Raw genomic sequence first — 26,657 nt, 5'->3', positions numbered from 1 at the left:
TAAAAACAAACTTGTTCAAAATTTAAATAAATAATCTTTGCTTTTCTTGTCATGGTTAGCGGTAACTACTAGGGGATGAGAATTGAACTTGAAATTTTCAAATCTAATTTTCTCAAAAACGGCTGCATTTTAGATTTTATTGAAAAGTGAAATGAAGTTACTTAACCTAGGGTAATGAAATGCACTATATCCCAATTTAGGTTTGACACAAAAGTCAAAGCACCTTCGAACGCACTGTGTACTTGAAATGTTGAAATATTTAATTGTAGAGTAGCAACGATCCCTTTAAATATTCACGTAACGAAGCGGCTTTATAATGCACAATTTTCTTTTTTGCAAACGTGTTACTTATTTTTGTTGTTATAGTGATTTATTTTTATATGTTTATTAATTTGTGTTTTATATTTAATCCCTACAATCTTATAAGTTCATCTTTTTCAATAAAGTAACTAATGCAAATTTGGAACTCAAATTTGATTTTAATAAATAGATAAAGGTTATTCATTTTCGACGTTATCGTCGCTTATAGGAGCGGATCCGACAAATATGGACCTCATTTATTGGTCTGTTTGATCCTATAGTAAGAAGGGAGGGGGATGGAGTTAAGGGGGTGGATGGGGATATCGTTATTTTTGCCAGCTGAGAGTATCACTTTATTAGAGTACACGAAAATCTGGTGTAACATCCAAGTAATTATAAATCAATTGTTAGAATAAAACAAACATGATAAGTAAATGTATTTCCATAAAAATTCAGAACAACAAATAATGAATAATGTTTGATAACAAAAGTTTCCAATTATTAAATTTCCTTAGAATTTAATGATAAAACAACCATTCATTAAACTATTTAGGAGTAATATTCAAAGCACACAGTAAAAAGTTTTTTATCATATTATTTTCATTTATTTAGGAAAACATCTTACTGTAATTTATGACATCGAATATTTAACACAGAGAAAACAGGTTGAAAGTTAAAACTATAAGTAAAATTCATTTTTATCACATTATGAATATCATTTATTATGTAAATCTTAAAAAAAATCATTAAAATATATTTTGGCCAATTGAAGAGAAAGCATACATAAAAACACCCTGTAATAGAAAGATACATTTAGTTATATTTGTGACAATTTAGAGTTTTATGAGCAAAAAAAGGACGTTTTCAAAAGTCACACATAGAGCATTAAAACTATCATCTTTGATTTCCAAAACTAGATATAAAGAATTCACACTTAGAAGAATTAAATGAAAATAAAGGCACAAAAAATTTTTAAAGTAACAAATTCTTAATTACAAATAACAGAACTACATATTTTCTTAACCGGTGGCAGTTGCCATATGCCCATTTATAATGCCAAGTTTTGATGATAAGATGGCAGAACAAGAGTTACAGCCTGACATTTGCCCAAACACACAATGTTGCCACATCTTGTCCACTCTGAAACAATAATAGAATCTACAAAATTGAAATAAAACATAAAAGTGCTTGGCAGAAAAAAAATTTGACTTTTAAGATCTTAGATTGTAGATTCCGAATGAATCAGAAAGTTAGAATTCAAAGGCGTTCACAAACAGAGAGGATTTGGGAAAGGGGGTTATACCCCCAACTGACCATTTCTAAGGGGTGTGGTTGTATCTTTCCTCGGGAGAAAATATCATAGATGGAAGTATAAAACTCCCCCCCCCCCCGCCTCCCCCACAGTAAAATCTTGCAAGTGAAGTCCTTCGAAGTCCTAAATGTGCTTGGTAATGAGTTGCGCCTGTTTTGGGCCAAGGCATTCCCCTACCTTAATATGATGGCGCAACAGAAAGATCAATTTTAAACGTTTATTCGGGCCAAAATTTAACAACATCATTTAACCAACAACGACCGGATGAGCTATGTATCTATTGAATTACGCCACTATAATAAAAATACACGTGATCAATTTATTGCCAGTCTAAACTTTGAACTGTTAATAAAGCAAACTAATACTTGATATTATTAACTAGATAAAAATTATAAAATTCTCCTGACCTTGGAGAATATTTTCACATGCTGCGGAGAATAATAAACAATGACAACATCCATAAATAGCAAAGAACATAAATGAAGTCTTCGCTGTGGAACAATGACGTCCAAGCTTTTTTGAAAATTAAAAGTTTTTTTTTTTTTTTTTTGGGGGGGGGGGGTAATCTTTATATCATAGAGGCAAGGACGTCAAAGCTTTTTTATTTGGGGGATGGGAGTAAAAAATTGAAAATAAAAAGGTTTTTTTTTTGGGGGGGGGGTTATCCTTATATTATTGAGGCAAGGACGTCAAAGCTTTTTTATTTGGGGGGATGGAGGTAAAAAATTGAAAAATAAAAGTTTTTTTTTGGGGGGGGGGGGGGGGTAATCTTTATATTATAGAGGCAAGAACGTCCAAGCTTTTTTTATTTGGGGGTGGGGAGTTGAAAATTAAAATCCAAAATTTGGGGTAATCACCCCTTCCCCCCCTTTCCCATTCGGCGTCCCTGCTGTGGAAAAGGCGGACAAAGTATTTTATCAGTTGATGATTACTATAATCATGGAATAAAAAATCGACTGTCTTTCTTACATAGCAGCCAAAAAAATCCATAGTGAATCTCGGCTGTCTATCTTTAATATTAGCTGAGAAATCCATTTTTCCTAATTTCGTTGCTGATTAGTAAGAGGAATCCTCAAAAAAAAGCATGAAAAAATCCACATTTTTTCCTAGCCGTAAAATTAGACAGACAAGGTAAGTTGTAGAATATCTTCACTAATTCTGAAAAGAGTGTGACGTCTAAGCATTGTAGAACACGCTTTGTATATGTTTATTTGCTTTGCTAACCTTATAGATAATTAATGTAGATTTAGAATCATTAGTAACTGTAAAACCAACATTCTCATTATCACATATCTTCACAATCTAAATAATTTAGGAAAAATTATTATAAAAATTCTTCAAAAACATTTTTAAAATTAAATTTGATTCCAATAAAATAAGAATATGGGATAATGTAGGCAAATGTTAGAATTAGGAAAAAAAATATCTTACTGCGTTTTTAAAAAGATATTAGAAAATAATGTCTACAGATAAAAAGAAGAAATATTTTTTTAGGCTTTCTCTCTAAAAGCCTATCGAGCACTGACGCCCTCCCCCTTTTCATATTGTAGTTTAGAATACATTGAAAAGGTAGGGGGAGGTTCCTAGGTATGGGCCATAGGTACAGAACGTGCATGGCTAACCAGTTCTAATATGACCTTAACCAAACCTGACCTAAAGTAATAAACAAACAAAAAGATACCCCCCCCCCCCCAAATTTACACTTTATTTCCAAATAAGATAGTGAAGGGGTTCTGTGCTCTATAAGACATCTTTAGGGAGTTTTCCAAACTTTTTTTTTACCTGAGATGGCACATAGAACTCTTTGTTACCAGACAGTCTTGTGATTAATATTTCTTTGCCTTGGAAAGATAATAATATTCAGTGAAAATCAAGCATGCAATGGAAAATCTCATATTTCACTAGAATTTGCCATCCATTACAAAATATGTTTTTATTTTGGGTGGTTTATTTCATGGCTATGCTGGCGGTTTTGGATTATTGAAAAAATGGCATAGCATCTTGTAATAATATTTTTTGAAGCTTTTTACAGTGCCTATAAAAAATGACGTCATACTGATCCATTAAAATGTATAATGGCCTGCCATTGGTAATTTAGTCTGTGTATTAGGCCTATCATTGGTCATTTTTATTGTATGACGTCATTTTTTTAAAGGCACTATAAAGAGCTTAATAATTTTCAACTATTAAATAGATATATCACATAAAAATCTAGGGAAATTTCGACCCCTAGTGGATATAAATTACACATTTAGTTTATTTTTGACATCCATCGGACAAAAACAGCATTAATTTCGACTGCAGCATCAATTCATACGGTAGCCAGTCGCTGTTTTTTTTAGCGGCTAATTGTATTAAAACCGCGTGACTGCTGCAATGTTTTTTAATCTTTCCAGAAAAAAATTATTTCAAAATACTACTATATCCAACAATTGAAAATAAAAAAGTACAGGCAGTATTTTCATACCTCTATATTTTCTGATTGGTCCAAAGATTGAGGCAATAAGTTTCATCTGCTTGTTTGGGAATATTGATATCTTCTCTAAAGTTCCTGCAAAAGTTAAATAATATATTAATTCATATTACCTTTTAAACGCGAAGCTTTTCTGTAAATAGGGTCGGTCCGTCCGTTCGACAATTTTTAAGAAAGGTTAAAATAATTTTTTGTTAATTTTTACACAAATATTTTGTCTGAAGAATTGTTTGTAGGTGTTTATGTTTGCACTGTCAATTGAGATCACCAGAATAATTAGAAATTTTAAATCTTTAAACAATTTTCTTCTACAAATGCTTATTAGTTATTTGTTAAGCATAATGTTTCTAAGCTGAGAGAATATACATTATTACTTTTATTTTCTACAATTGAACCTTTAATTACTTACCTTTTCATATAAATAGAAATAAATTTATTCAATAGCAAATATATGGTTTAATCTGAGCACGCAAAACATACAAAATATAATCAGCCCTCTCATGATCAATAATTGATAAAATCCTGTAGATAATTTCATAAAATATAAAACTGTTGGGCTGACATCTGTTGGCTGATAATAGAACTATAGAAACTAATCTGGCTAAAACAAAAATGATGTTGAAGATACCTCTGCGCTGCATTACAACATTGGTCACTCTGAACCATTTCTTGTTGCCATCCACTGCGCGCTCAATGTGCTTCTCATGAGCAAATGATCTGCGCTCAAATGGCACTGAGAGAATTTGAAGGCAAGCAACTTTGTCATACTTTTTCAAGTATAGTTTTTTATCTTTGGATGGATTGTGAACTTCAATCTCAAGACAATTATCCTCATCTATTGTAACAATCTGTGGTCTTACAACAAGATCACGAACATTAGCATTGTCATACATATCTTTACCAGTCCATTTTGTCATGCGCACCTGGCAACCAATATTTTCATCATACACAAATTCGGCTTTAATGCCAATCCTAACAGTAATATAACCCATAGGAAGTATGTCCACTGTTGAAGTCATCTCACAGGGACATATAGGTACCCAGCGCGTTACCCTGTTGGGTGAAAAGGATCTTGACCTATGTCTTCTACTATGGTGGCTATTATGTGTTGAACTATGTTTGTGACTACTTCTGTGACCATCTCTACTTCTACTTCTGTATCTCTTTTTTTCATTTCTGCTTCGACTTCTATGTCTTCTTTTGTGTTCTCCCTTGCTTCTTTCTCTAGACCTTCCTTTGTACTGTCTATCTCTGCTCAGACTTCTATGTCTATGACTGCTTGAGCTTTGTTGTCTAGATCTGCTAGAATTTCTATGCTGTTTTCTTTCCTCACTAAGGGATCTGTAGTATGTTGTACTTCCTTGCCTAAATTTTCCATCATTTCTTTCTCCTAATCTACTTGTAATGTCTGCACAACTTTGAATGCTCTTACTTCTCTCTCTTTTAATATCCATCATTCTTGGTGAAAATGATCTTGCCCTTTTTAACAGCTCTGAAACTGATCTTGAATCTGATCTTGATCTCCTCTGCAAAGAATTTAAATTCTTGCTGTATCCTGGTTCAACTATATTATCATTGTAAGGACTCAGTTTCTTGATATCATAAGCACTTGGTTTAGATCTTGACCTTGATCTTGATTCAGAGCTTGAAGATGAAGCACTACTTAACCTTTTCCTTCTTCTTTTAGATTTGATTTCAGCTGAGTCATCTGTCAGAGGTTTGAATTGTTCTCCTTTTTTTAAGACAATCACCTGTAAAATTATATGAATTAGCAAATAAATTTAGACAGCTAATAAATAATTCAACTAAATGCAAAGTTTACCTTACCTTTCTTTTAGTTGGTTTGATAGCATCACTGTCATCAAGAATTATGTCATCAACATCATCTACTGTTGCTTCAGTGTCAGAATGTCTGAGCTCTCCATCCTCCAAAGTCCTGGTTACAACAGAGCTGTCTTGGTAATTTGACTTTGTTTTCTCTGACTCATCTTGGGATTCATCACTTGAATCATGTTTTTCTTTATTATAGCTTTTACCAGTTTTATTTATATCATTTGTGCTATTTCCAGGATTAGCAGGAGGGTACAGAGTTTTGGCAATATCAAGGATTCTGTTTACCCTATTCAATAAACTTTGATTATCACTCTTTATATCAGGAAAAGATTTGATGCCATCTGTATCAATGCTTTTTATTGTCATATCATTATTAAATGTATTTTCTTTTGGTGTCTCTGTATCAAAACTTTTTTCATTGAAATCTTTCTTCTTGTACTCATAACAAGAACTCTCTTTTCTGTCCTTCAAAATCTCAACACTTGGACTTTTGTTGTTTAATTCTTTTTCTTCTCTTGACTTTAGACTCATTTTAGCTTCAGCTAAAATATTTTTTCTCTTAGTTTCATAATCTTCATCAACTTTAAGTATCATGTCATGCTTATTTTTGAAATCTTCCTTGGATCTTGATCTGCTTTTTTTATTGTCATATTCCTTATTGTATCTTTCTTCAAAATTTTCCTCCTTTTTATTGACATTTCTGTGATGATCTAATTCCTTGTTCAAATGTCTTGTGGGCGTTTCTCTTTCAGTTACACCAGCCTACAAAATACATGAAAGGTGTAATATTAGATTTTTTTTAAGTAAGAAATTTATTTGCATGAATGGATTGAGTATTGATCTATTTTTTCTCTAAAATAAACATTATACAAATCTAATAGGTTTAAGCCTAAAAAATATGATTTAAAATGCTAAATGAAGCTACCTTATCAACTGAAAGAGCATCAAAAAGCTTATTTTTCCAATTTTCTATCATATCAAAGAGCTGATCTAGAACTTCTTCTGATGTCAAATCTTTTGGAAAATCATCTTTGCTCATGAACACATGTGGGATACACTTTTTAGTAAACTTGTCTCTGCCCTGGAAATATTGAATTTTATCATTTACATTGTCTTGTTATATATATATTTATCTTGAAATTATAATATTAATAAATACTTACCCTTGAATGATATTGAAGCATTTTCTCCCAAGTAAAACTAGCAATAACAAATCTCTCTGTGATATCACCAGCCAAAGATGTACATCTAATTATTATATCATTAGATAATATTCATATTGTTAAAGTTTTATAATAAAATATGCAAAGAATTCATACTTACTGTGGTTTACTCAGACCAGCACTAAGCAAAATAGATTCAATGCAGGTTGTCACTGGTTTGAGTCCCTCATACTTTCCACCTCTTTTCCCTCTTAAATAAAAAAAAATATCTAGGGACTTTTTCCAGATAAAATCAATTTTTAAGAATAATTTGTTATTGGTGGAAAATCAAGTTGATATACTGGAAAAATGTTAGGCTTTAGAGAAAAGATTGTATTTTTACAATGTTTTTTAAGACCTCACCTATTGTTATCTTCAAGAGAGTATCTATCACTATAAACAACCTAAGCAACAAAAAAAAAAAAAGAGTTGAAAAAATAATTTTTAAATTGAAGAAATTCAAATGTAAATTATCTTTTTCTTATTTTTTTTCATATATGGACAAAAAAAATGTTTTGTTTTATAATTTCAAATTAATTGTGTTTGATTTTTTTTGAAAAAATAATATAAATAAAAATAAAGGATACCTTTTCTTGGCTAATTTTATCAAGTTTATCACAAATTACAGGTTCCGAATTAAAGAAATCTATGGTTAAATTCACAAGGTCATATTGTGAAATCTCTTTTGGTAACAACTCCCTAAATAGAAAAAATAAATACTTTTCAAATTAGCATACAAAAGAAAGGGTCTAAAATTAAATCAAAATTATAATTCTGATCAAACCTCCCCCCCTCCCTATACCATCAGAGGAAACATTTTGAACCTTAAATTGGTCATTTTATTTGAACCTTTTTCTTTACCAACAATCCTACTCTCCACTTAAAGTAATAAAGAAAAAAACATTTTTAAGCTCTTGCCGGGTCATATCCCTTCTAGATAACATCCTTGCAGGGCTCTCCTAACCTTTACTTAACCTAATCTAACCTGAAATAAAAATTCTAGATCGGTCCAAAATCAATATGAAGCTTTCCCTAGATCAAAGGTGCAGCTATTCTACTCCTTTTATTAAATATGTAACCTGTTTCCACCAATTGTACTGACTAGTTCTCTGACTAGAAGTTCTCTGTCCTGGTTGCTTTGCATATTAATCAGGTACATTTCCTCCAGGTCACTGTACAGGTAATTATTCTTCTGCCAACATTCTATCATCATAGTTGAAACCTTTATAGATAAAAATATTCATAATCATATCTTAAGTTAATAGAATGAATAAGACTCAAATAAACTAATCAATTTTTAAAAGTATTCATTGTAAGGAATAGATATGGAACTTATTATTTAATTTGGAATAACAATATATTTATTTACTGTATTTCATCTATAACCTATTGAAGTATTTTGATATTTTTAAAAGATTTAACTTACCTTATTAGACAAAACATCATTATGTCTCTTTCTGAGTTCTCTGTAGAAGAATCTGCAGAGATCAGGAAATCCCAAATCAGCCACAGAATTTTGAGACTTCAATGATCTGGAATATTCTTCTTCACGATCACAGTTAAGATGTGGATCTTCTTGAAGATAATGTGAATCTTGTGATTGATGACCAGAATGTTTATGGTGTGAGTGGGGGTGACCTTGACCTTTACCTCTTGGCAAATCAACATTTCTGTAGTGTTTTGTATAATCAAAACTTTATTTTATGTAAAAAAAAAATCTGGACCAATAATAATTCTGTAAAACTTTATTGACCATGAAATCTGCCAAATTAATTAAATCAATTAGGTTCACAGCTGTATTATGCAAAGTCAAATACCTAAATTTTATCTTTTAAACTTTTATTAGCCTCTTTTATTTGATAATTTTTTGTTGTTGCTTTAACAAGTAAGGAATATTGATTGATTTTGATTACTCTCCTAGCCATAGACATCCTTGAATTATGATTATCTATATCCTTAGAATGATAGTTTTCAAATTCTGGGTCATTTCTAGAATATTCAGAATTTCTCCTTGAAAACATATGACTTCTAGAAGATTTATGGTCATGATCTTTTATGTGTTCAGAAGTAGTATCATGATCCCTTGGAGCAGGACCACTCTGGTCTTGAGAATGATGTCTAAAATATTTAGCATCCCTTGAGTGGAAGTACAAGTCATGATTTGAGTTCTTCCTGACAGGGTCTTCCAAATGATTAGAATCATGTTCTCTTGGGGGCAATCTTAAATTATGCTGGACAATATCATTCATTTGTGTTCTTGAGGAATGATGAACGTCATGATCTCTCTCATGAGAACCAGAATAATGTTTCTAAATATCAATATTACAAGGATTTAATAATTATAAAGAAAATGTAAACTAATAATACAGAAACTTAGTATTAAAATAGATATTTCAGAAGTAAGTTAAATTCCTAGTAATTCCTTTTGGTATGGTCTGTTGATGAAAGGTGGTGGGGGTGTTCTTTCCTGTGTGTATGAGGTATTCCTCCTATGTGACATTGCTAAAACACCAGAAGACCTAAAATTATCAAGAGTTTTATTATTTTGAATTGATTTGTAGAAATCTTTTCCACTGAACCAGCACATGAACTACAAAGTTGAATCAATTGATGCTTAAAATCTAAAGGTATGTTATTTAAAGAAGGAATACAATATGCTTTGTGATGCTAATTTTGACAAGAAATTTCCGTCTTCTATCATGAACATTGCATACAGGCAATTAGACTTTTCAAATTATAGAGTAGCTTTGCTACTAAGAATTTCAAACTTTAAACCACCATACAAACAATTTTTCTTTAGCCTTTAGATACAAAGGTCTCCATAGTTTTGTAAAATATTTATCATGTCAAATGAATGTATAATCTGAAAACCTGGTTGGTGATGTTTTATTGGAATGTGCACAATGAATTGGTTCCAATATTGGTTTACAATGACTTAAGTTTCTTTGTAGTACCAATTCATTACGTCCTATTCCCAAGAACTCCTCCTTGTCAAAGTTTAATTTTTCTTTATCTTCTCTGCCATGACTTTGGTGACTGTAACTTCTAAGTAATCCTTTTTCTTGTTCACTATTAGATCTACTAATTCTTCTCTCAACTATGTATTTATAGCTGCTGCTACTTGTTTCATTTAAACTTTTTGTTATTTCACATCTGGTAACATGTCCCTCCAGACTTACAAATCCTCTCATATCACCTTCAATGGATTTATCTTTGTTTGTGGTGACCCTGTCTCTTCCATATTCAAACTTACTTCTACTGGATTCATTTTCTCTTTTAAATTTCCTTTCATCATTTTCCCTCCGCCTTCTTAATTCATCCTCACTCCCCCTTCTTTTATTACAATGCTGAACTTTCCCCTCCGCAATGGCTACGCTTTCCCTTCCACCAGTTGTATGCTGTTGTCTCATTCCCGCCAAAAACTTTCCAATATGGGTCAGCTGATCCAGCTCTTTCATGCTTATATCATCCTCACTGTAATCTGTGCAGTTGGTACATGACATAGAATCTTCTTCTGAATAATTGTCATCTCTTGCAATACCAATAGATGCTCCAGTAAAATCTCTTTTTTTGGTGGCAATTGGACTTGGTGAATTGCTATCAGTATCAAATGCTTCAGACCTATTTTGTCCACTGCTTGAAAAAGCTACAGCTCGATCATCAACTATTTTATCATTGTTTCTTACATTTTTACCAATTCTAGTAATTGGTTTATCTGACTCTCTAGAAGATTTCATAATTGATTATACTTTTCATTTAAATTCAACAGATTAATTTCTAAATGTAGAAAGCTGCTACATTTATGCCTTGAAAATGACAAAGAACAACTAGGTTCTATTATACTTCTTTATACCCAATATTTAGTTAAGTATTGATTTTTTAATCAATAAACAGTGGGCAAGAAAAGTTAACATACATTTATAAAGAAAAGAAAAAAATTAAATTTGATGAGAAATAAATATTATAAAATATACAGAAGTATTTATGATTTTATTTTTTAAAAAAATTATAAATATTGAAACAATGTGTTTATATTAAAAAATAGGAAAGCTTAAATAAATTTGTGTTAATATATATAGAATACATATATATATACAATATGAGTATTTACATTTCTCTTTCCATGGTTGGTTATTAAACTTAAATGAAACTAATTGCTTTTTAATACAGTAGAAATTAGAAAGCAGTATCTACATTTTTAAGTAGCGCTGCTACACCATAGTTCTTTTATATTTAAGTATCTCATCAAGATTCAAAACTAAATTGAAAATTTATTAACTTTAAACTAATCATTTATTGAAAAAATATGTTTTAAATTTTAAAATATTGTTCATCCTTTGGTAAAATCTATACCTGTTAATCCTAATTTCAACAAAAGAAGCATTTATGTGTTAATAATTCATAAATATTGATTTTCATTAATTGTTAAATATAATCCTAAATAAATGTTGAACATACTGAATAATTCTATATGATTATGAATAGGCACATGTTGTATATGTTAAACTAGATTCTTACAGACTGAAAATATAAAAAAGAATAACATGTTCCATGTGAATCGCATATGTTTGATAAGTACAGGGTTCAAATAAATTTGTGCAATTATTGTGTTATTCCTTTTACAGCTTTTTTCTAGTCCCTGTGGAGAGCAATAGCCCCGTGGGGCTCTGATAATCCTAACTATATTTAATAACCTAACTTTAAAAAAAACCATTATAATTAGGTTTAAGACAGAATTCCAATTGTTTGACTCAGTTTCGTGCACAGCTTATAACCAGGGGCATGTGAATTTGTGAAACCATTTGGAGATGAATCAATTCTAAGGGGGGTGTTGATGCCGCTCTACAACCCTCTAAAGAACTCAACTAGTTTTACCTTTTTCGGTACTCATATTAACTAACAGAACAATATTTAGGTTACCCTGTACATTACACAATGTGCATATGATAAATTTTAATAGACTATCTAGTGTATATTTAATGCAATTTATGTATATTGTGTAAATATAAATACTTGATAAAAAAAACAGCTTGATAATATGTACTTTTACACATTTAAAAAAATTAAACAGGTTTTGATGATGAGTTAATACGCTGCAAAAGCTATGTTATGTTTGTTACTCTAACTAAACTGCTTGGAAAAACTGCTTGCATTAAAAAAGTTCATTTGCTGATATCATCATTTCAATTAATCTCCATTTCAACAAGGTCATCATACATAAATAGTAAATCAACATAGAGAAAAAATAAATAAAAAAACTATAAAAGTTTAACAGACGGACAATAAAGGGCGCTTTATAGATTAAATATATATATGATCAGGTCAATCTAGAGAAGTCTTTTCCATAGAGCAACGAATAATTCCAGTAGACTGGAAATGGAAGGAATGACAGACAGACGGACAAGTGGTTTTAAGAGCAGATGCGCATTAATCAAGAATATCTTTACAGATAATTTCAACAGTCTTTCTTTTATAGCAGCTGATTAAATTTTATATTAAAATATATTTCCCTATTTCAGCAGAACACACATGCAGAGTTATGTACGGATTTACATATCAACATTATTATTGAGTAGCACATGATAAAATATATAAATTATAGGACGAAATGTAAATTTATCGCCTCGTTGGAATAAAGAAGTTTTAAAAGTGGAAATTTTTGTTTAATGTTTGTCAATACATGTAAAAAGATAAGCTGTTAAATAATTCTATATATTATGTAACTCTAAATTTTAATTGAATAAAAAATAATTGTATTTTTGTGATTCTTTTTTATTCTTTTATTTATATACAATAAATATAGTAAGTAAAAATAGTATATTAATACCTTTTAACCTTTAAACTAAATTTCCAAAAATCCAAGGTTTTCTTGATACTGAATTTCAACTTGTTCAAAGATATGAATTAAACTGAAGTTGATTTAGTACGGAAGTTTATTTCTTATCTTTATGGTGAGTATACACAAAATTTAAACTTATATATGTTGGAATTGTTTATATATATGTACATTATAACAAGGAAGACAATGTACAAAAACAAAGCTCAACAACTCAGTCAAACAATAGAACATTGACAAACAAAGGGACTGTAATTTTAATTATAAATACGTCATTGCTTTGAATAGTTTAAATTTACAATATTTTAAACCGACGTATTAATAGTCACGTTTTTAGACCCAATTACATAGATCCTTAATTATTGTAGGAATCTTTAAATACAAAATCATTACACAAAATCAACTAGTTTAGAATGGACTTACAGACTTTCTGGTTATAATTATAGAATTGCTGCGCTGTTAAAATTTACCTTACTAATACCGGAAATGTCATGAAAAATTTGAAATCGACAGAACTAAATTATCGATCAGAGTTAGCTGTAACGGCCGGATAGATCGACCCAAATTTGTAGAAAAGGCTTCGCTTTTAAAAAGAAATAATTTATGCAATGAAAACATTAAAAAGTAGGTTGAAAAATGCTACTACGTTGCAAAGTATAGGGTTGCAAAGCACAAAATCTATAAAAATTAGTTATCAAAGATTAATAATTGATTTACTTTATCATTGTTTCTTTAATCTATTTTAAGCTATCAACCAATAATTTAAATGTACCAAAAATACACGAAAAAAATGCATTAAGAAATAGGTTTGAGCGAAAGCACCCGAATAAATATATTATTTATTATAATGATTATCAATAAATGTAATCAAAAGTTTTCAATTTGATCCAATTTTTTTATGAATACTAAATATATTGAACATTATCAATTTAAATGACGTACATACTACGTATATCAAACACCTTTTAAATAAATAAATCGTTTGCTTTGTGATAAGAAACTTAATTTTCACAAATGTAGAAAATTTGTGTTCATTAAGATTGTTATAATACCCAAACAAAAGCTCATTTGAAAATAAAATTCAAGGTCCAATGTTTGTATGTAAAATTGTAAAAAATAATTAAATTATTGACATATATTATCATTTAATCACTTAGTTCTAACGTTAGATAGCTAATTAATGTAGAGTTTTGGCTTTTTAAGCCAGAAAGTTATCTTTAACCTTTTTTGAAAATTGACCTACTAACAACAAAACACATACCTTCTTTTAATAAAGTTAGAATAATGTCCATATTTAATAGAGAAACTATCTTGTGTGTTAATGTTAATAGAAGAACCATCTAGTTTGTTAATAGAGGAACCATCTAGTTTATTAATTGAGGAACCATCTAGTTTGTTGATAGAGGAGCCATCTAGTTTGTTAATAGAGGAACCATTTAGTTTGTTAATAGAGGAACCATCTAGTTTGTTAATAGAGGAGCCATCTAGTTTATTAATAGAGGAACCATTTAGCTTGTTAATAGAGGAACCATCTAGTTTGTTAATAAAGGAACCATCTAGTTTGTTAATAAAGGAACCATCTAGTTTGTTAATAGAGGAGCCATCTAGTTTGTTAATAGAAGAACCATCTAGTTTGTTAATAGAAGAACCATCTAGTTTGTTAATTGAGGAACTATCTAGTTTGTTAATAGATGAACCATCTAATTTATTAATAGCGGAACCATCTAGTTTGTTAATTGAGGAACCATCTAGTTTATTAATAGAGGAACCATCTAGTTTTTTTTAATAGAGGAACCATCTAGTTTATTAATAGAGGTACCATCTAGTTTGGTAAAACTGTTGAAACTAGACAATTTAACAATAGAGGAACCATCTAGGTGGTTAACAGATGAACCATCTAATTTATTAATAGCGGAACCATCTAGTTTGGTAAAACTGTTGAAACTAGACAATTTAACATTAGAGGAACCATCTAGTTGGTTAATAGATGAACCATCTAATTTATTAATAGCGGAACCATCTAGTTTGACAATAGAGGAACCATCTAGTTTGGTAAAACTGTTGAAACTAGATAATTATCACATGGAAATAAGAGAGAGAATATACCAAATTTAGGAATAGTTAAATGGTCTTACAATTCGCAGTTTATATCATTTTTTCAAAGGGGAAGGGAACAAATATGGTTTAAGTAATGTTTCTATGCTTATTTCCCTACAAGTATGAAAGCAAACAAAGTAAAATTTTACATTCAGACTTTGGGGGGAAGAAATATTTATATTCATTGTAACATCACTAAAGATTCCAGAGCTGGATCTTTAAATCAATTTAGTGGTGAACCATATCGGTGTGCGCCAAGTTTCAGCCAATCACATGAGCGCACCCCGATCTAAATCATCATTAAAATGATTTAAAGATCCAGCTCAGTATTTATTTACATGATATAACTTTTCTCCTTTTTAGTTGCAAAAAAGTTTACTTCTGTTTTTAGACTAAAAAAGAAAAAAAATTGGAGGATTTTTTATAGAGCAATTCACCAAAAAAAGCCAAAATCCTTTCCTTTAATTTCACTTTAAAGGCCAGAACCATAATGGTTTAGCGGTTAACGAGATCTTAATCCAGAGACTGACATAAATACTGTTAATTTTATGTAAAGATGAAAAGAACATTCAAGACTTGTAATTTTTCACCTAGTTTATCTATCCCTTTGTATATATGGTAATCTGTGTGGGATATTGTATATTTGTATTTACCATGGTTACACTCTAACTTTAATAAAATACATGTAAACACACATTGAATTATCTCTCTTAGTCTCTCTATTTTATTGGTTTTTTCTTTCATTAAAATTTATTAAACAAGGATGACAACACTCATAAATAGCAAGCATAATCATGAATTCACAAAGGAAACAGTGAGTGTGACGGACAGTTAGAGTAAATTATACAGAAACTATCCCACTTATAATAGGGAAATCGTTATTTATCTTGTTTTTAGGATCATTTCACCAATAAAATGGTATTATCAGCTGCACTCCCAGCATCTAGATGCTCTGTATTCGAAGGGGGAGGGAAGTGGCAGTTAAAAAAAGCCTTAAGCCATCCCAAACTTAATTTAAAAATAAATAGCCTTAAACTATACTGGAACTTTGTAGTTTTTTTAAGGAAGTCGACACCTGCCTATTTTTAAGCTTAGTTTTATTAAGAGTTAAAAATATTTTTTTCTAGATGGGGGTAATTTTTTCTCTTGACCTTTTCCATTTCAGTTTGGCGAGAACCATAGGTACAGACAGACACACATACTTTTACATAATAATATGAAGAAAAAGCAAACTATATTTAAATTCTATATTTGACACATAAGCAGGATTTCCCATAATGTGTAATATTTGTTAAACACAAACCTATATGAGTCAAACAGTTGACAAGGACGATTAAGTTCAAACAGGTAAAAACTTAGAACATTCTTTGCAATTGCAATTTAAATGTTTATGTCGACAATTGATTTCATTAAAGGTGGTTGCTGTTGACATAATATCGAGAAAAAATTACATAATATTACTTTGCTTTTATATAGTCTGTCATTTTAACAGGTTGCACTAGTTAAAATCATGAAATAAGTGGGGGAGTAAGTTTATAGTTGGGTTGCGGATGGGTAAGAGAAGGTAGGGGCTGCATAAGCATTACCGACAGACTGACCCAAGCATTAGAATAGCTTCGCTACTCAACACGTAGCAAGTATTTAAACAAGAATAATTGAGTTAAAAACTTGCGCCATTAAAACGGGCTAATAGTTATTTATCACCTCGTATTATAGACAGCTTTCCGCGGATATCAAATTGAAAAATTATAAGGTTAACATCAGTTTTGTTAAACCCTAAGTGACCGATGGCCCGGGCTAACAAAACTAGTATTGACTTTATGAATTTTATTTTATAAATATTATTGGAAAATTGTCTGTAATAAGATGCAATACAGGATTTTTCAGTATAGCTGAGAACCGTTATTATTCCACTGGATATCAATCGGTTTTGAAAACATACTGGAAATGACTTCACCTGTGCATAACCATAAAACTACGGGAAATTAATTCAAATAATTAAATACGTAATTAACGTATTTTCACGAGTAATGCATACTATTGAGTCATCAAAAATTCAATATTTGCCACGATGGTATTTACATGATGATATACACAATACTAAACATACTACTCATCCAAGTTATGAGTTCATTTAGCTCAGTGTAGGTAAAAACCCTCTTTTTTCAATTGTTAAAAATAATTGATTTCCAATAAGAGTAAATATAATGGGTGTATTATTTATAATACCATGAACAACGTAAATAAAGTTTTTTTTTACATTTTTACATGGCCCACTTTATAGAAGAGACATCAATTTATGTGCGTCAAATGGAACGTATACGCGACACCACAGACTAATTATGCTGCAAAACGTTTTTAATTTCATTTCTTACGCTATTGCATTTGTGAGAAAGTAAGCTTATTTATATTGCTCGAATATTAAGGTGTAAAATAAGCCAAAGAATTAACTAGAAAATACAGAAGAAAAATTAACATTATCATTATATAAGAAAACTGTTAAGCCATGGAAGTTCTTTATCCTCTAAAGCATTATGACTGACAAACAGACATTAAGAATAGTAGAATATTCCCTTTTAAAACCAGTGTCTTTTTAAAAGCGAAGCTTTTCTATAATTACGGTTGATCCGTTCGTCCGTCACAGAGAGTTAGCTCTTTTCGTTAATTTAAACAGGTTAGAATTGTCCTATCGATTCCAAACTTTGCATAATGATTCCTATAGTAGTAAGGTACAATTAAGAAAGCGTAGCAACTCTATAAACAATACCAGAATGTCCGTACGTCCATTTTAAACATGTCGATTTTTAACTTTATTGACAACAAATTTTTGTATGTTAAAATTATCCGATTCTTCTGATTTATTGAAAACTGATTCCTATTACAACAAGGTACAATGTTATAAGCGAAGCATCTCTATAAACAAGTCCCAAAAATGTAAATATGACCTATTTATGCAGTTTTGCAACAAATTTTCTTAAAATATTGTTTGTACTGATGCATTAATATTCTGTTAATACAGTTCTGACAATCTAAAAGTGTTAATGTTCGTTTGTCCTTCCATTTCAGAGCTTCGCTTTTATGGATGTTGTTATCCTTGTTGTTACTTCGAACAATTATATTTTATTTACGATTACGTAATAATCAGATTTTATCGATCAGTAGGGTGTACATAAAAAATTCAAGAGAGTAAATGGGTCGGACGAGAGGCTTTTTGAATTTATAAGGGGGTGTTAACACTTCCCTCTAGCATCTCCATGCTATCGATTAAGACTAAAATTTAACTGATATCTTTGTAAAAAGTTAAGTAACAAGAATTTTAATCAGACAATCACAAAATAAACTATTCAAAGGATGGGCAGTATAGTAACTAAAACTATAAAAATACCAACACAGAACTAGATTTTATAAAATTTGTATTTTACAAATAATAAGACAAGAATAAAAAACATAATAAAACATTATATAAAATATAAATAAAAATGCATACCTACTATTCATTAGCAAAAAAATATTTATGCACTATTGGAAAAAATAATACATAGATTATGTTGGAAATTTCAAAATACATTATATAAATATTAATTTATATCACTGGCTTTTTGACAATTATTTTTATAATACAAACATTCAAAAGTCAGATTAACAGATTATTTTTAAATATACATCTTGTACATTACAAATATCTTTATTTTCTGGATATTACTTAAGATCTATCAAAACAGTCGATATTAAATTTTAAAAATGGTATAAATTGACATTCAATTCACTTCATATTAGAGTATCATTATAAAATTAAAGCTTGTATTGTGAATGTAACTTTAACCAAAAAAATAAATGATTAAATGAAAGCTCAAAATGTTTTTCTTAATGTTAATGGAATGTAATTGAACATTCATTTCATGGTAGGCCATCGGAAGGCCTAAAATAAAGTGTACACTGTACACAAAGGCACTGAGAAAATGTACAATTTTGTACACCATGGTAAATATTTTACATTCCAACGGCCATGGCGATTTTTGGTGTAAGTAGAGCTGTAATAATACTGGAGACCAGGTTCACACTATGGTTGTCCAGGATCATGCGACCTAAACAACAAAAAGTCTATGAACAGGGGCTATAAGAGTGCAGAAGGGGGGTGTATGGGTAAATCTTCACCCCACCCCCCTAAAAAATATATATATTTGGAAGAAATGCACTCCCCTTCTTTCACCCATTATATATTTTTCACCACCCTGGTAGAGTCCTGTGCACGCCACTGGCGTAGGCTATCAAAGGGGTGACGTTGTTACTAAATGACACAAAAAAATAACTAGACTAAAATTAACTCAACACATTGGTAATAAACACCGAAAGCACACAATTAAAAATTTTCAAAATGATTAAATATCTTATTAGTTTATAGGACAAGTAAAAAACAGGTATATGAAGCAAATTACGCAATCAAAAGGGGAAGTTCGCGGGGGGGGGGGGACGAGGTTATAAAAAGGATACTAAACAAGGATGACAACATCCATAAGTAGCGAAGCGCAAAAAATATCTATAAGAATTTAAAGATTAGTTGTCAAAAACATGTATATTAGGAAAAAAATCACAAAACCTTTTCAACATTTGTTTTTAATTTCTTAATATTTATATATCAGTACTATGACTAACAGACTGACGGTCAAAGTAAATTACAGACTGGATGCTTAAAACAACGGGAAATTTAATTTGATATATTTAACTATAAAAATTTTAAAAATCGGACCATAAACACCAAAGATATGGAGAAAAATGTGAAAAATATAAAAATAGCCTAAAACCTGCTAAAAAGGGGTCCTATCGCCATTGATGTATTATAGTTAATTGTGCTCCTTTATAATGGGAATGTTGTCAAAAAATTTCAGCCTTTTATCTTTTATAGGAGCCGAGAAAATCACGTTTCCCCCAAACTAAGACATACGGACATTTCAAATTATAGAGTAGCTTCGCTACTAAAAATAGACAATCAGTGTTAAGCGGACATAGCCTAAATGCCAAAATATTTGTTTCTATTGCAATATAAAGTTTTTATAATTACAGAACGATTGACAAAGCTTCTCAATTATGAGATTTGTATTAAATTAAATATACCTGAAATTTTGACAACACCTTCCCTAGCAACCTCGACAATTTTGCCAGTCTTCTTATCTTTGCCAGAATATTGTAGAGTTGCACCTAATTTTTGACAAGATTAGTTATTATGAAAATTAATAATTACTAGTGATGGCAATCCGTCGAATTTTTGGGCCGGATTCGGATTCCGGATTCTTACAGAATCCGTCAAAAAAAAGTGGCGGATTCCGGATTCGAATTCCGGATTCTAGCAATATTTTAAAAGGATTTTTTTTATAAAAAATTAAAAATCAAGTGCTACATATGTCCTAAAAATAAATGTTCTTGGTGTTCTCTATAATTCACTTCCGAGAATCGAATCAGATTTTAAAAGATATTATATATAATGAAGAAAATCTTTGCCTTCAAAGAGGAGGAATTGAAAGAAAAAACTCAAGACGCTAATTTTAGCCTACCAAATAAGAATCCGGAATCCGCTATTAAATAACTAATTCCGGATCCGGAATATATATATATAAGATAAAATATATGGAACTCTGTTTGTCCTGTTTTATAACTATTTTGGAGGAGGGTACCTACAACACTCTACCAAGAGAAATCGTCCAAAATTTTTTCATTACTTTTGTTTTCAAAAAAATAGGTTGTTAATTTAAACCCCCCCCCCCCCAAAAAAAAAATTACCATAATGGTCTCTAGGGGCGTATCCGCTAGTTTACCTAGAAGAGAGTCAATGATGCTGCCAAGGAGACCAGCAAGTGCTCCAGTCAGGATAACCTTCCACTGGTCAGGAGCCATGGCCAGCTCCGTGCCTAAAATAATAAATTTTCAATTTATCTATTACCCAGCGAAGCTACTACTACTAGCGAAACTACGGCTGTTTGTCTGTCTGTTAAGTACCCTATTTTCAACCTTGTTTTAAAACCTAAGCCGTTTGAAAATATTGGTTATGTTGTGCTTTTCTATCATACTAGCGGTAGAAAATCCACTATAAAGGGAATCTTGTCCTTTAAAGGGGTATAGGAAGAGGACTGAAAATTTGCATGAAAATATCAAATGACTTTATTTAAAAATAAAATAGCCTTCACATAAAATGCATCCTGGGACGTATGTGAATCTCCATTACAATGGAGAAGCGGTTTGGTGTTTAGTGAGATCTTAGCAGACAAGCAAACAAACAAAAACGCTATCATAATTTATGGAATTACCTGGTTACCAAGATATTAAGACATACAAGACAAAATTGTAGTAAACCTAACTTATACTTACTTGGAGTGGCAATATAAATACCAGCAAAATATCCAACTCCAACTAACATACCTCCAACAGCACTTACTACCAAACCTAAATAATAAACAGAAATATTTTAATACTATCTTTATTTTAAGTTTCATGAGATTTGACGCCTTCTTTAAAAAAGATGTTACTGTTTATTCTTGTAAAGACATACATAACGAGATAGCATACAAAACCTTTGAATTAAAAGAAAAGTCAAAACTAATATATTCACTGTGAAGAAACGGCGGCGGAACTGCCGCTCCCGCCGAAAACCGCCGATTTCCCGCCGAATTTTTTTTTTGCCTTTTCTCGCCATAATAGATAATTTTCAATCATCTGAGATAAACTTTTTTTTTCATAAAAATTTTCCTTATATTTTCACTTGACACTTAAAAGATTTTACACTTTTAAATATTTTAAAATATTGACATGTTTAAAATATTACAAGTGTCATGTGAAAATATAAGGGAATTTTTTTATGAAAAAAAAAGTTTATCTCAGATGATTCAAAATTGTCTATTATGGCGAGAAAAGGCAAAAAAAAAATCGGCGGGAAAACGGCGGTTTTCGGCGGGAGCGGCGGTTCCGCCGCCGTTTCTTCACAGTTCCATATTGTTCTCCACAAAAGCAATTGCTGTGCCAAATTTTAGAGCTGTAACTCTTTTATGGGCTGAGATCATGCGTGTTTTACTTTTGGTTTCAAAAAGTGGCACATCCGCCCCCCCCCCTTTTAAAAAAGCATAAAAATCACTAAACCTCTCAATGAAATAGAACTTTATTTAAGTTGGTTTAATCTTTGTGTCAGACGAGGATAAAAAGTAAAACGAATATAATCACCTGGGAAAGAGACTCCTCCATTGGTGCCACGAGGAACTTTCTTCCAGGAGGTTATCAGAATAGGCTCTTCCCTGAAACAATGATATATATTGAAGAATTCTTTTAACATTTATTGAAGACATTCTTAAATATATATAAATCCTAATAAAGTAACAGGATGTTCGTCTGTCTATGTGTACTGAAAGATCTCTCTATGAACCGATATTGTTCTCCTTTACAGTGTAGCTTCTCATATATCCTGGGAAGATTCATAACTATTTAGGGGTAGGGTATTCTTTTTTAAAATGAATTTGAAATTGAGTTGGGGGGGACGACTCCCTTCCACCCTCAAGTTCCTCTAGGATCATAGCTGCTAGTAAGATAAATAAAAGTTCTTTAGTTCAAGAGTTGAATACTTACTTGCTAAGGACAGCTCCTAATTCACTGGCCCAAGTATCACCATTGCAACAAGCTAAAGCTCCAAGGATTCCCATACCTAAACAAGGATGACAACATTAATAAGCAGCGAGCACAAAAAGAATCCTGGATAGACGAACGAAAAAAAGTTACAGAGCATATGTTGAGTAGGTAGTCAATTAAGAGGGCGAAAGAAAGCAGCCGAAAAAATTACTTATCTCCCATACCAGTTCTAGTAGACATACAGACAGACGAATATTTGCAATTATTGAGTAGCTTCACTACTAAAAATGGAGCTCTGCTACTTCTACAAAAAGTGGGTGTGGTTATTTCAATTTTATTTTCTGCTGTATTTTTGTCAATATTTGTTTATCCACTGTCAAATGTACACCTCTTACAGCTAAAATAAACAGTTTTATTGTCATTCATGAAATTCAATGAGGCTGTCAAATTCACAGTTTTCTTGACAAAAACACAACTATTATTATTTTAATTTTAAGTATTTTAACTAAATGCTAATGACTATTATTGTATAAAATATCTTACCCAACCAAGATGCTCTGTAATGATGTCTGAAATCAACAGGCAAATCTAAAAAAAAAAGTAAAAACCACAATTATTAAGATATGTCCTGTTATATTTAACAACTGAAGGTATGCATGTTTGACCAAAGGTGGATTCTTAAAAACAATTAGAGTCGCTGCATTAAAGGTTCAATAAAAATCAATCTGAACATATTGAGTTCTCCTTTATAGGGAAGCTTCACATAGGCCACGGGATGTCTCATTCAAATCTAATCCATGGGATAGTTTAAGGTAATTTTTTTCTGCCCCATTCCTACCCTTTTCAATATAAATCTCCTAGAAACTCGGAGCGCAGCCGCTAGTATTTATTATACCTGAGGATCCAACGTCAAGCAAATAAAGCAGAGAAAGTTCAGTTGCCATTCCTCCATTACACAAAACCTACAAAAAAAAGAACTTACAAAGCATTATTATATTGTTCAATCAACTTGAATAAAAAATAATAATATTTTTGTTGAAGGTGAAATTCTTGTTGACACCACACTTTATTCTAACTTACTAGATATTAAGATTATGTATGTATAATTACAGTATTTAGAAAATTCTACTTCAGGGCAATAACCTTTTGTTACTTAACATTTTTTAGAATCATTATCAAAGGACTGTGGGGGTGGGGGGAGTGTAGTATGGATGAAGACAAAACTATCTCCTCAAGAAATCTAGAAATAAAACCGCCCAAATCCAACCTGGAAGCGTTTATATGTGAAGTTTCAGTAGTTTTTGAAATCTTATCGAACAAACAAAAACAACTTTATATGGCCTGGTAGAAATAGTTATTTCTCGTATCGTATTATAAACGGCTTTCCGCGGATATAGAATGTACAATTATAAGATTAAAACTAGCTTTTTTAGCCCCGTGGTGCCGAAGGCACCGGCTAAAAAAACTAGTTTTAATCTTATGATTGTACATTTCTATATTCGTAGAAAACTGGATATAATACGATGCTAGACATAGTTTTTTCGTATTCATGAGAACCGGTTCCTATCCACCGGATTCAAATGAATACGAGAAACATTATTCCTAATTATTAAATCAGAAAATGTGTCCTTGTTTAAATCAGCTAAAATAAAATGAGTCACCTGAAGCCAATTTCTCTGGCCACCTTCTTTGAATTCTGAATCAAATCTTTTCTTGATATCTTGCTTAAACTTTGTCGCCTGTAAAAAATATGATTATCTAATAATAAAAGAAGCAGCAGGAATGACAAGCGAAGCACCCAAAAATCATCGACAGACAAGCGGACATAGTGAGATAAAGCAAATGTTCAGAAGTCACAAGAAATAAAATAAATGTGGGTTATTTTTTAAGTTTATACTTTTGTCAGATTACGTTTAATTATATTGAGTAGGTCCGCAGGGGTTAAGTATACGAAAATTTTACCTCCCACCTTTTTTTTTAGTTATGTTAAAAAAGAGGGTAGGATGTGTCAGTGTTCAACAGGCACTATGGGTGAAATTACCAAAAGCTTTGACATAAATATATTTACCTTACTAGAAGACAAGAAGAAAACGAGCAGAGAAACAAGGAAGCTAATGTGCGCCAGGGTTAAACAAAATCCAACTAAAAAATAGAGTAGAAAATAAATCAATGATTATTTTTTATTAGATTTTATTTAAAACTAATACGATACAATTTTCTGTCGGGTAAAATTGCTTGTATCCTTTTATTCATGCATAAATAAACCCATTCCAGCAACCTTCCTTTGTAATTAAAATTGAGCGTTATAACTTCTGTTCAGCTTAAAAATAAGACGTATCTTAAATCGTATAAATTACATAAAATTTCCATTCTAGAACAACACACTAGATGCTCCAACATAAGAATCTTGGGGCTCTGTAATCTAAGGGTTAATCATGGGGCAAGAAATATCAAAAAACAAATCCAATACTTTAATATAAAATTACAGAAAAAAAAACTATGGAGCCTGCGTGAAGCTATCAAAAAAAAACTAACTCGTCAGTTCAGTATTTCTTAAAATCTTAAGCTACAAATAAAAAAAACGTATTACTTCGTATAATAGGATAAGTTTACCTAAAAGAGCTAGAAGTGCCCCAGAAGTTGACAAGGATTTTCTGCTGTGACCATATGACGTCACAAGTACTGAGACAGCTGTGGCAAGCACCCATCTAGACATTAGATTATAGATAAGTAAAACATGAATGGTATTAGTTATTTCTCGCATCGTATAAACGGCTTACCGCGGATATAGAATGTACAATTATAAGATTAAAACTAGTTTTTTTTTAGCCCCAAGGTGCAGAAGGCACCTGCTAAAAAAACTATATTCAATCTTATGATTAAGCAAATACCGAAGGCACCGGCTAAAAAAACTTGTTTCAATCGTATGATTGTACATTTTTAAATTCGTAGAAAGCTGGATATAATACAATGCTAGACATAGTTTTTTTCGTATGGATGAGAACCGGTTTCTATCCACCGGATTCGAATGAATACAAGAAAATACTTTAACAAAACCTAGAAACATCCTACAATAGCCAAAATCAGGATTACAATTTTTTCTCAAAGAATCAAAATCTAAAAGGCTATAAAAATGGGACAGAATATGAAAAATCTGAAAGAAATTTAGGAATCATACTTATGTAATGAAAATTTGAGTTTTTTTGAGAAGATTTACCAAAACAATATTTCGTACCTAGTCTTTAATGTAAATAAGTAAATTCTGTTTATCATATAGTTTTCAAGCCGATTGGAATGATGAATGAACAGACACCGTGCGTTAAAGAGTAGCTTCGATACGAAAAACACTAATGAACAACATAAATGGACTTTCAGTATTTGCTTAATAAAAAAAACCTCTACCTTAATGGAGAAATTTGAAGTGTATCAGCCGTCCATCCTCCAAACAAGAGATTCTTACTAACAAAGGTGAACAAGGATCCAATCACAAAGATCAAGGAAAATAAGGAAAGGCAAGCTGAACTTTTGCCGCTCATTTTCAGATTTATTTTTTAAGATAAAATTAGAAAAGGTTAACGTTAGTTATTTATGAAGGACGAGGTTGATAATAAGGAGAATTTGCTTAGTGTAATACTATTACTGCATTTTTTTCTGAAAAAGAAATATTAATAAACTTTAATAAGGATATTCTTTTATAAAAGAAAAAGGATATTTTAAAGGGGGAACTATTTCTTTTTGAAACTAAAATAAAACTTTCAGGGTGAGGCAGGGTGAATTCAACCCCACACCACCTCTAGTACGTGCCCATAGCGGACTCAAAGGGCGTGGCTACTAGAACATAATAAAGATTAAGATATCTTATCCAACAAACGTTAATTAAAACGATTGCTTAATTAATTCACGGAATTGATAACATAAAGTAAAATCTAAACCTTTTAAGATTTATAATAAAAAAAATATTTTAATAGCTCTATAAAAATATTTTAATAAAGATTTTAA

General features: G+C 30.9%; 4 protein-coding genes across 11 annotated transcripts in view; 1 reads left to right on the top strand and 3 right to left on the bottom strand.

Moving 5' to 3' along the window:
• Positions 1 to 26,657, top strand: part of LOC145313402 (uncharacterized) — a 152,686-nt gene that overhangs the window by 84,469 nt on the left and 41,560 nt on the right. The window lies entirely within an intron of this gene.
• Positions 723 to 8,778, bottom strand: LOC145313387 (uncharacterized). 2 transcript variants are annotated; one of them, XR_013877318.1, is made up of 13 exons: positions 8,547 to 8,778; positions 8,200 to 8,342; positions 7,708 to 7,819; positions 7,484 to 7,524; positions 7,242 to 7,331; positions 7,082 to 7,166; positions 6,844 to 6,999; positions 5,913 to 6,680; positions 4,495 to 5,836; positions 4,080 to 4,163; positions 3,395 to 3,453; positions 2,837 to 2,914; positions 723 to 1,440 (listed from the first exon to the last, which is right to left on the bottom strand). XR_013877318.1 is itself a non-coding variant. In XM_080152752.1 (13 exons), exons 2-13 carry the CDS (start codon positions 8,331 to 8,333, stop codon positions 1,390 to 1,392), a joined length of 2,781 nt encoding a protein of 926 aa, XP_080008878.1. In that variant the 5' UTR covers positions 8,334 to 8,342; positions 8,547 to 8,778; the 3' UTR covers positions 723 to 1,389. The 2 variants fall into 2 exon arrangements, 1 of the variants encoding a protein (XP_080008878.1); XM_080152752.1 differs by having other exon boundaries at positions 4,714 to 5,836.
• On the bottom strand, positions 8,778 to 11,638 carry LOC145313388 (uncharacterized). Its single transcript, XM_080152754.1, has 3 exons — positions 9,992 to 11,638; positions 9,545 to 9,639; positions 8,778 to 9,431 (listed from the first exon to the last, which is right to left on the bottom strand). Exons 1-3 carry the CDS (start codon positions 10,855 to 10,857, stop codon positions 8,938 to 8,940), a joined length of 1,455 nt encoding a protein of 484 aa, XP_080008880.1. The 5' UTR covers positions 10,858 to 11,638; the 3' UTR covers positions 8,778 to 8,937.
• Positions 18,450 to 26,322, bottom strand: LOC145313405 (transmembrane protein 19). The gene is made up of 12 exons (XM_080152781.1): positions 26,061 to 26,322; positions 25,272 to 25,366; positions 24,727 to 24,800; positions 24,320 to 24,397; positions 23,554 to 23,620; positions 23,202 to 23,246; positions 22,659 to 22,734; positions 22,260 to 22,330; positions 21,414 to 21,488; positions 20,864 to 20,956; positions 20,166 to 20,249; positions 18,450 to 19,138 (listed from the first exon to the last, which is right to left on the bottom strand). Exons 1-12 carry the CDS (start codon positions 26,192 to 26,194, stop codon positions 19,044 to 19,046), a joined length of 987 nt encoding a protein of 328 aa, XP_080008907.1. The 5' UTR covers positions 26,195 to 26,322; the 3' UTR covers positions 18,450 to 19,043.

This window comes from Acartia tonsa, chromosome 3, assembly GCF_053477335.1.
Source record: "Acartia tonsa isolate MP-2025a chromosome 3, ASM5347733v1, whole genome shotgun sequence".
Classification (NCBI taxonomy): Eukaryota; Metazoa; Arthropoda; class Copepoda; order Calanoida; family Acartiidae; genus Acartia; species Acartia tonsa.
The sequence above is the reverse complement of the archived record's forward strand: the minus strand, read 5'-3'. Positions and strand labels throughout refer to the sequence as shown.